At 38.7% G+C, this 11398-nt stretch overlaps 1 protein-coding gene across 1 annotated transcript; it reads right to left on the reverse strand.

Moving 5' to 3' along the window:
• Window positions 1-5960: 5960 nt before the first annotated feature.
• Mkrn3 (makorin ring finger protein 3) lies at window positions 5961-8474 on the reverse strand. The gene has a single exon (XM_041651736.1). It carries the CDS (start codon window positions 8374-8376, stop codon window positions 6724-6726), a length of 1653 nt encoding a protein of 550 aa, XP_041507670.1. The 5' UTR covers window positions 8377-8474; the 3' UTR covers window positions 5961-6723.
• Between the last annotated feature and the right edge of the window lie 2924 nt (window positions 8475-11398).

An 11398-nucleotide genomic window follows, 5' to 3' on the forward strand; every position in this document is an offset into this window, starting at 1 on the left:
TGTATTTGAGTGATTTCATAGTAAAGACTACTCCTCCAAGTCACATTTATGTAGCAGTTACATTCTTAAAGGCAATGTAAAATATTACCTGTTACCCCAAACCTCAACACAGTGTTTGCAAACACTAGGAGCTTAGACAAATTTAAATTTTGCAGTTTTAATAAGTCCTGTGATTAAGGATGCTTGAAAGGGTTTCCCAGTTTATAAGGACTTGTATTGCATCTTCTGTGCAGGTTTTCTTCATATTTTTACTAACTTATTAATAAAATTAATTGTTTTGTTAATTTATCTTGTTTTACTGAAGACATTGTGCATTATAAAAGTTCCTGCGTGACTTATGATTTTTTAAACTTTTTTTCATTTTATATTATGTGTATAGGTGTTCAGCTGGCATGTATGTCTACGCACCACATCCATGCCCTGTCCATGTGCACAGAGGACAGAAGATGGCATCAGATCCCTTGGGACTGGAGTTACAAACAATTGTGAGCTTCCAGATGAGAACTGGGAATTGAACCAAGATGTTCTTGAAGTGCTCTTAACTTTGTAGCCATCTCTCCAGCATCCCTACACATTTTTTTTGAATAATTATAAAGGAAGCTGTTCTTCTGGGCTTGCTCACACAAACTTTTGGGTCTCAGCTTAAGATAGTTAGATCTGTAAGACAATGCACCGGCTGAGAAGTCAGACTTGGAATCTGATGAACTATCACTGCCTCCCTAAGTCTCAGTTTTCTCAGCGGCTACAAGCTATTAGTAATAGAATTTACGTGTTAAGGATGATTGGAAAAATCATCCTCATATCCGTAGAACAAGCAGAAGCACATCATAAGCTCCATTCAGTTTTTGTTTTTAACTAGATATGGGTGTTAAGAATTCTGTCCAAAATGTTTTAGAAAGGTGTTCCTGACTATAAGACCTTTAAGTCCCATATTAATTTTCTAGATGATTTTGCAGTTTCACACACTGTTTCTGAATAACACCAAGTTGTTTTCATGATTTGTATCATAAACTTGAATATAGCATAAATGTCTCTTTACGATAAATACACTCTCTTACTAAGTATTGTGGTATATGGGTGTATCAGCATACATAGACACACCACTTTAAAACAGTTTTAAAATACATGAATCTGAATGCTACACTTCACCTCTTCATGCTTGGAGCATATGTCAGGGTTCACTGACTGACTCATTCCTCCTTGTTCTCTAGCCAGGCTTTTGTTTCACTCCCAAGGTAGTACCCCACCAACAGAGCTGTGTTTTGATGTAGCTGAGATAGAATCTTGATATACAACATAGTCAGGCATCAAACTCATCATCTTCCTACCTTTGCTGACAGAATGGTAAGATTACAAGCATTTGCTACTAAGCAAGGCTTTCTCTTACTATTATAAACAGTTCAGACTTTACAACACAGATTTCCCTAAGGTTCTTCCTTTTTTAAAAAAAAAAAATCATAAATGGCCTACTTGAACTTCATTAAGATATCATCAAATCTACTGGTAATTATAATATTCCCTATCAAATTGGGTGGAATATGACTTCACGTCTTAAGTATTCTTTAAGACCTCTTGAAAAGTAGCTGGGTGGTAGTGGCGCACACCTTTAATCTCAGCTCTTAGGAGGCAGAGGCAGGCAGATTTCTGAGTTCAAGGCCGCCTGGTCTACAAGGGCTAGTTCCAGGACAAGCCCCATAGCTACAGAGAAATTCTGTCCCGAAAAACCAAACCAAACCAAACCAAAACAAACAAACAAACAAAAAAAACAACAAAAGAATCAGCCTTCTTAAAAAGTGCTTCTTTTGAACGATTTATATATTAATATCTATTTCTGCACCTTGCTACATTAATAACAGGACTTTTGCTGTTTTTCTAAGTTTTGCTTTTTAATGAAAATTTCATAATAAAATTTTCAGTGCTTCACTTAGCTTTTTATAACTTTCTATGCAATTCTGGATTTTAAATATACACTGTTTCAGCCATTAAGAGAGAAAACTGCATTCTCTCTGGAAGACATCACATCTGTTTGTTTCCTTTTGTTCTTTTATTAATTTGTACAGATTTACCCATTAAAACAATGCTTACTAACAACAAAAAGAGAACTCCTTTTCTCCTGAACAAAATCAAAACAGATAATTTTGAATAGGAGCAATGTATTAAAAGGATAGAAATGCTAAATATTTTACTATGGTTGCACTATTTACTTATTACAAGATTGAGCATTTGTGTGTTTATCTATTAACTGTGTTACAATTGATATAAAATTTTCAATCATAACATGAATAAAGATAACACTTTCCATTCTTATTTTTTGAGTGTATAAAATAGGACTAAAATAATTTATTATTTAAGCATTTTATGTAGAGCCATATTTTAAATAAAATATAGTATAATATTCTCCTTTTATGTTAGTTTTTGGGTTACTTTTCAGTTGTCGTCTGCCTGAACAATGCATCCTCACAGTTGCTTAATAAACCTTCTGTTGTAAATTCGTCCACTGTATGTTTTCATTTCTGTTCATTTTGTTGATAAAGATGGGTAGTGTCGTTTACATTTTATGTTATTTTAATGCAATCTCTCTATTTAATGCTCTAATTTTTATCTTGATTTTTTAAATTTATGTGAATTTAATAAAACTCAGAATTCAAAGAAGTGCATGAATAGAATTGTGGATGCCAAAAACAGATATTATATGCACTTTACATTACCAAACTGATTAATAATCTTTAGATACATGAAGATATTTTCATGGTTATTTAGTGTGATAAAAATATCTTTTATTCTGTAATCTTTATTTTCCTAGAATACATCCCAATCCTTCCATTTAATTCTAATATGTTATTAAGTATCACATTTAGTTCTGGACCAAAAATCATAGCAAGATCAATTCCTACTTAACTTTGAATTAAATTGGACATTTTACTGTGATCCATTATACAGTCAGTTATTTTTGGTCAGTATTCCATCAATGCTGCATGTATTTTTATGGCAAGATTTTTTGACATGTTAATTATCTCTTGACACTAGTACTATGTTATTTCCCAATAGTATCTTTTCTCATCGATACCCCAGTGCCATCCAGTTGCAGTTTGGGATAAGCTATGGCAGCAGAAACCACAGTGCTGAGATTGATCTATGTGAAAACAGCACTGCACTATAATGTGCCTTGACTGTGGATTGGTAACATCTCTCTGAGTCTGTGAGATTCTGTATATGGAATCAGAGACATGAGCTGTGAGAAATTCTGTATCTTCAGTAAGTGATACCTTTGTAAACTCCACCAGCATGGTTGTATCTGTGTACACCCACCAAATTTACACTCAGGAAGCGTAAAGGAGTTAAATGTGTTTCATCGGGCTTTCTGCGGCAGCTAGAAAGACATTCCTTTTAAGAGTTCCTAAGCTCTTTTGAGGTGGGGGCAGCCTGATCTGAATCCCTCACAAAGCAAACGTTTGTGAGGCAAGGGGGCTTTTGTTCCCCAGAAGAGCTGGCCTGGAATTATAGTCTTCTTGGGAAAGAAGATGAGAAAAATTCACTTGGCTTTGGTGGCTGTGACATCTGTTATTAACCTCTTTCTCAATGACCTGATGAGTGAAAAAGGAATTTTGATTTTTCAAAAGCATCTTGTTATTTCCCCATTATGCATCTACTATAAAAAATACTCTTGCTGTTTGGGATTCTTAAGCAAGTAAATCGAACACATTTAGTTTTAAGTATGATTTTATTTCTGCTGGAAAAACTCTATTAAAATTATTAATGTAAGGCTGATAGACACTACACCTATATCCTACAAAAATAATCTCAAATTAATTTTTACTCCAAATTCCAAAAATTCATAAAAGAAAAACCTAGAATATTCATATTTAGGTAATAGCCACTTGGGATGAGAGACATGCAGATTCCACATAATTATAAACCCCTTTAAATGTTTTATGCCTTTTCCCTACACTGCTCTTTCTTGTTCTGCACAATTATCATATAAACTGATAACACTGCACCCATTTCTCCTATGTATAAACTGAGGTAGAAGACACAAGTACTCACTTTGATGGCATGGCTGGTAAGAGACTTAACCGGGCCTCTATTGCCCTATAATCTGTCTTCTATGCCATTTTTCTACTAGGTTTCAAGCAATAATAACTATTGAAATTAATATGACTTCCTATTTCAACACTCAATGAATAAAATTCTGTAATTTCATGAGGCTGTGCAGTGTACATTAGGAGACAGTCCAGAGCCTTTGAAGCTTAAATCGATGCCCCATCAGATCTTAACTAGGGAAATTCCTTTGAGGGCTGACAGTCAGCAGTCCTTGATTCAAAGTGCCCCATTTGGTCACATTCTTTGTGGCTTATCTGACACACTCCCAACTCCTAGCCGGTGGGAAAACACCTAGCTGTCCAGGGACTTCCTAACTGTTGTTTTGCTTGGAATTAAAGAGGAAAGAATAACCAGGTGGTGGTAGTGCACAACTTTAATCCCAGCACTCGGGAGGAAGTGGCAGGTGGATCTCTGTGAGTTCGAGATCCGCCTGGTCTACAAGAGCTAGTTTCCAGTACAGGCGCCAAAGCTACAGAAAAACCCTGTCTCAAAACAACAACAAAATAAAAAAAAAGGGGGGGAGGGATTATGGCATATCTCACAGGGCTACATAGTTTCAGAGTACCAGAAGAGAGGGCATGCTACAATACAGAAAGCTGAGCTACACTGTAAACAAAAGACTGAAACACTGTGCTATGCAATTCAGACAGAAACTACAAGACACCCCATTTTGTGGAAACTTGTCCATGCCCTGCTGCACCTGGCTGATCAACCCATGTGTACAAGATGCACATTAATTAAGCCACACACTTTTTCTGAGTGTTAATATGAGCAGGTAGAGGTAGCAGAGCCATCTAATCTCAAGTGTCATGCAAATGTATTGCTTGTACTCCATTCTTGCTGTAAATGCTTTTCCCAACTCATTTATTTCATCTCATAGGAAAAATTATAAGTGCCAAGCAAGGTAGTTCTGGAAAGCGTACTTCAAACTATGCTTTGTAACAAAACACAAATTCTGCATGTTGGCTTTGTTACAGTCAGAACATGGTGCAGAGCAGAAAATGAAGACTCACAGTATAATCTTGAGCAACTTCAGTCAAGAAAAATGCACTCTGTTCTACAAAATTGGGAGGTTTGAAACTGTACTGTTTAGTGATTGCATAAAAAAACATTTTCATTTCCTAAAAGATACAGTAAAACTTTCCAGTGGACACTTGAACTATGCGGCCTCTGTGACCTAGTCACTTGCTTAATGTGGTCACACAGGGTGAAAAATAGGAAGATACATATTCTAGGTTAATTACAGTTTATTGTTTTTACATGTTTCTCCTCCTGCAGTGTGTAATAGAAACTTGGTCTTTTATACTGACAATATTTGCAGTTACTTTACCCCCAATCCTCCTGATTTTTTATTTTAACTATAATTGTGTATTTTAAGTAGAATGTAGTTTTATTTAAAGCAAGTAAAATCAACTTGAATTTTTAAAAAATGGCTTCATATCAAATTATGGCTTATTTGTATTAAAAGATTTCAGGATTTTTGTTTAACATTTTTAAAGTCCTATGCCTCACTTTTAAATTTCCACTCTTAAATTCTGTTTTCAATATTTTCATTTTCTCTGATGGTCTTAGAATTTTTATTATGAAAACCTTTCATCAAAATACTTTGTTTGTAAAGTATAAAAAGACCCAGATATTTGAGATATGACTAGAAACAACTGTGTATTTGAGTTCAGGAATTGTCACCGTTAAGAAAAATGAGATGATGACTACATGCAAAGGCACATAGGTTTCGTGGTTATTAACAGAGAAGCTGTTAATGCTGCCATAAGAAGTATCAAAGTCACGCTTCATAAGTCCCTTAGAAAGAGTCCAATACACATAGCAGTCATTTTTATTAGGTGCTAATCACTGACATCAGTGCAGGGGAAGAGAAATTATCCACACAATTCACACACAGTCCATACACCTAGACTTTAACATTGGGCTTTCATTTATGGATTTATTTCATTACTTCAAACATATATATTATAGTGTATATCTGTTTCCAAATACATCTTTGTGTACATATACGCATATATATCATTCTTAAATATATATTTCCAAATATAAATAATTTCACATCAAGCCAAACAGGATAAAAACATGTAAACATATGCACTTCATTTTGGTCAAGTAAAACAGAACCACAAAGTAACCACAAGTTAACAAGTGCACTTGAAAGAGAAGGGAAAAAACAGACATGTAAACAAACACAGACAGCAGCTGCAAGGCCCTGTAAGCGTCCATTTTTTTAAGGCTATATAGCAAAAAGCTCATAATTCAGTTAAAGACTTTTGTCACCTTGTCACATTTACTCTTAAGGGACTTCACAATGAGATACTGTAAACACTAGACTAGAAGTGATTGAATCCTGTTGGAAAAAGACACCACAATTCATCAGCTGACAGAAATATTAATTCCACCAAACAATACTTTTAATAACCTCTTGTTATTTTATAACACAGAATAACATCACAATCCTAGTGAGAAGAAAAGGGAAATAGAGGGAAAAACAGCAATACTGCATAAAGATTGCCTCAACAGCCTTTGAAAGCAATAGGTTTGTCAGTCGATAAAGGGAAATAAGCAACAGCAGACAACAGAGCCTTAGCAGACTAGACCACGTGCCACAGCATGATACTACAGATTCAAACTGAAATATTCTTCCAGCTGGTACTGAAGCAAGAGCCAACGGTTATCAGAGAAGGAAGAATTGCCTCTCAGGCAAAGCAACTTCTTAAGCAACTGGTTGGCCAGGCGAAGCACAGCAAACTCCTTTTTTCGGCTTTTAAGCAGCACTTTTCCCTCTCGCAACTGCACAGGCTCCAAAACTTGATGCCAGTATGCATTTGACGATCCACCACCATCTGGCCTCGGAGGCTCATCTCTCCAGCCCTCAGGGTATTCATGCTTGTAAAAACAATATTCTCCAAATGGGCAGTAACCTAAGCCTCCAGCAAAATACCTGCAGGCTTTCTGGCTCATTCCCTCCTTATATTGCTGAACAAGTTTCTCCTTCTCCTCTTCTTCCTCCACCCAGAACTCACTAGGAATGACAAAGAAAGAAGAGACCCTGCATTGTGGGCAGGACTTACTGATTCTGTTCTCAAACTGTGTGGCACTTCTCCACCTGCGGATACACCTAAGACAGTAGGTGTGGTTGCAGCTGAAAAGGATGCCAAAGCGGCGGTCGCTGGGGTCGGCTTTCTCATAGACAACCTCCATGCAGATGCCACACACTTTGTCCATGCTGCGCTGCACAGCAAAGGAGAGCTCCATATCTCTCTCATGTGCTTCAACGCAGGCCCGCCTATGAGCTTCCTGCTGGGCTGCATCCCAAGGGTGCAAGGCCTGCTGCCCGCACATGTCGCATATTTCTCCATGGGGGTACGCACAACTCTCCCCACGGAGGCATTCTCCCCGGGCAGCATAGCGGCAAAGCGGGAGCGGCATTGGCACTGGCATCGGCATTGGCATTGGCACTGGCATCGGCACTGGCACTGGCATCGGCATCGGCATCCCCATGCCTATAGCCATGTGCTCTCTCTCAAATTCCGGGCTCTGCGGAAAAGCCTCGAAACCATGTGGGGGGATCATGCGACCTCGGTAGGGCTGTCCTGGAACAAACTCAATTGCTCCCTCCCAGCCTTCAGCACCCGCTCCTCCCGCAGCGGCTGCAGCTAGGCCTGCATTGTCAATCTCTGCTTCAGAGAAGCCCCCTTCAGCAGCTGAGCCAATGCCTGCATTGTCAATCTCAACTTCGGGGAAGCCCCTTTCAGCAGCCGAGCCAATCAGAGGCAAAAAGCTGGAGGATGCAGTAGGGGGGGCTTCCGCCACTTCCTGAGTCGGGGGCTCCCATTGAGTGGCCATCTTGGGCCCTCTATCTGCAGAGGCCCCAGGCTGGGAATCTTGCCCCCCCCTAGCTTTGCGCCGCCCAGAGAGATCGTGAGAGTAACGACAGTTATCGCCCTCCTTGCACTGCCCATGCAGATAATACCTGCAGAGGATTTGCTTGGTCCAGCTGCCACTGTTCCGCTCAGAACCAGACCTGGCTCCGCCCCCTGCGGCTGGAGCTGGCCTCAAACTCGCTGCGCGTCGGTCCGCTGACGCAGGAGCCATACGGAGCGGTGCCAAACCCGACGCCTCTTGCACAGAGGCTGAGCTGACTGCTCCAGAAGCTCCGGAGGCCTCAAACTCTGGAAGGGGGGGACCAGACAAACCCTCCCCTCCCTCAGCACCTGCCTCGGCTCCAGCGGCCTCGTAGGGCCTCATGGGAGCTGCAGACTCTTCCATTTGTATTCCCTGCCCCTTACTCTGTCCAAAAAGTGTAATATTATATCTATTTTGTGTCTGAATCGGCGGAGCCGGAGCTGGAGTGATCTCCGCGGCTTCTCGGCAGGAAGTGCACCAATTTTTGTCTTCCCATCGGAAACCGGCTCCCTGTGAACTTTAGTTCCGACCTGATTTTCAGATGGGGGACACTTCCGGGTGTAACACCAACTTCCGGTTAGCACCGGAAATGGCCTCCGCCATGTTTTTCCCGCGCCGATCTCGGCTAGCGGAGCCGCCGGCGTGTGTCTGAAGCCCCCGGCCCCCGTTTGCACACCCGGTCCCCTGGAGGTTGATGTGCAACCTCTGCTGCTTTCGGTTGTACGCGTCCTCTTTGATTACTTTCGTTTTGTGCCAGAAGACGCTACAATCGTTCGCCTTTGCCCACGGCGGCTCCCGGCTGCCGGAGCTTTTTAAAAACATTTCTTATCGGCTTCACGAACGGATTTCTCGGTGGATTTCGCCTCTCGCCGGCGGGCGACTGATTTTTAAAACGCAGCCGTGCCCCGCCGAAGCGCAGCTTTTCTGCACAGGCGGCGGCGCGCACGGCGGCGCGTCTAGAAATGACAGGATCGTTCGGGTGGCGCGTCTAGAAATGACAGGATCGTTCGGGGCTCTTTCTTCCCTCGAAGGGTTAACGTGACCGGGCGCGCTTTAATTAGGAGGGAGCCCTCTGACTGAAGCTCCCAGCGCCTTTCAGATGCCCGCCTTTGTGGCTTTTATTTTCGCCCCCCAACAGTGTAGAAGCTGGGGCTTTGAGCGGCATTGACGATGACGGGGTTTTAACTTTTCTTTCGCTGCATGAAGACCCTTTGTTTGCCGCCTTTCTTTTCTATACAGAGACTTTCAGAATGCCGGCCTTGCACCGTTAAGTGGCTCATTCCCGTTTCCACACCGATTATTTTTTTCTGTCATTTCGCATATGTATTCTCTCGGGCTAATAATTTTACACGTATTTTTAAAATGCTAAGTGTATTTACCGTGGTCACATACTGACTTTTAGAGTGTAGTTTTATGTTTTTTATCGTAATAATCATGCTTCCTTCCTATCCCCACTTGTTTATTAGAACATACAATGTTTCAAATATTTAATTTACTATTCTTATTTCTAAAAATAGCGTTTTGCTTGCCAAAACAATTCTATTAGAAAAAAATCTTAAACCCTAAATTTAAAGAAACTATTAAATGTCTATGATATACTCATCCAAGTCAAAGTGTAAATCACTACTAAATAAAACCAATAAAACAATACCACGCAAGGAAGAATATTATTAAACAATAAAAATAAGAAAATCAGGGAAATGAAGCAAAATAACGTGAAATAGGATAGAATAAGCTTAAGGATTATTGAGCAAATTATTAAGAAAAATAGAAAAGGTTCAGATCTCAACTATCACGTTAAAAGAGCCAACAGCAATTAATAATAAACTTTGAAGCCATGGAATGTTTTCAGTACCAATAATTTATAACAAACCTAAGAATGATCATATGATATTAAATAAAAGTTTTGAGCATGAAACATACAACTTTTCATTTAATGGTTATATATCTAGAAATGTACATTAGACAATGTATCAGAAACAAAGGTAAAGATCTATTAATTAAATTGCAGATGTGATTTAAAAAATCAAAGGAGTTATAAAACTTACTTGGAAATAAACATAAATTTTGAAATGCTTGTGTTGTTTTAAAGCCTCTACTTATACAACAGGGCAAGCAAAAGCATAAAATAGGTCAGAATCAAAAAGTAACAGTTCGTTAACAGGTGGACATTGATAATGTTGTAGAGAAAAACTATGTGTTTATACACAAGTTTGGGAAATACACTGTGTAGAAATTCAATAAAGAAAAATTTCTATACCGTGTAAACAGATGTAAATGACCCTTAAATATTTATGGACAGCATTTATGGTGATGAATGTTGTTTGTCCTGTGAACTTTATTGTGCCCAATTGAAAGTCAATTTTAGTTAGACGTATGATCCATATTTAATATTTTTAAAGGCTAACTTCTTAATTGATAGCCATGTTTTCTCTCAAGAATCAAGGAACTCTTAGTTGTATGTCCTTTGACCTTTTCATAGACATTGTGAATTTTTTTTTTGGATATTGGCTTTGTCAAAACTTCACACATCTAACCTGTCTAGAACATACTTTCTCTTTAGACTTCAAGCTATATGAGTTAATGAGGACTCTTTTATCAGTCCAGGGAAATTTTAAACATAAAAAGCTTATGGTATAGATCTTAGCCTTATATATCAAATTACCCACAATTCACAAATGTAATAATATTGACTATTTCAGATCTCATGCCTATTTGTTCAGCAGTAATTTACCCCAAATACTACATATAAATTACACTGGACTTTTTATATGCCATTAGAAATTACTGTGAACAATTTTTAGGTATGCTTTCTAGTTCACTAGCCTCCTTTTACTTCTGAAGAACTGAAATATAGCTTAAGTTGCTCAGGATCTCCATTTTAATTTTTAAATTATAATTCAGACAACCACTTTAGACTAATACCCACTATATTAAACAGTTTACTTTAGTGTTGACATTAAGCACACTGTTTCCTCAAACTTTAAGGAATGGAAATATAATCAAAATGTATCCTAATATTATCAGGGCTTTACTGCTAGTGCTGGATGTTATGTGCTTTTGTATTCCCAACTGTTTGGCTCTCAGTCATGTGTATGTTGCATCTTCTACTTCATAGTGACTATACATGTAATAGTGCTATTTTGTAATATTATATTATAAATTAAAGTCATATATTGAAATCTTTAAAATCCCACAGTAGACCATTGACTGTAAATACCAGTTAGGGTATCTTGACACATATAAACAGCTATTTTATATATTGGACAAATTACTACATACAGAGAGAGTACTTTCTCTGACCACCTGAATCCACATTCCTTTTATTCCCTTCTTTGATCATTATCTCCTCTGTTTGTTTACTTATTTTAGCATTGATATATTC

This window comes from Microtus oregoni, unplaced genomic scaffold, assembly GCF_018167655.1.
Source record: "Microtus oregoni isolate MIOR12 unplaced genomic scaffold, Mior012 000000F_ref0000247, whole genome shotgun sequence".
Classification (NCBI taxonomy): domain Eukaryota; kingdom Metazoa; phylum Chordata; class Mammalia; order Rodentia; family Cricetidae; genus Microtus; species Microtus oregoni.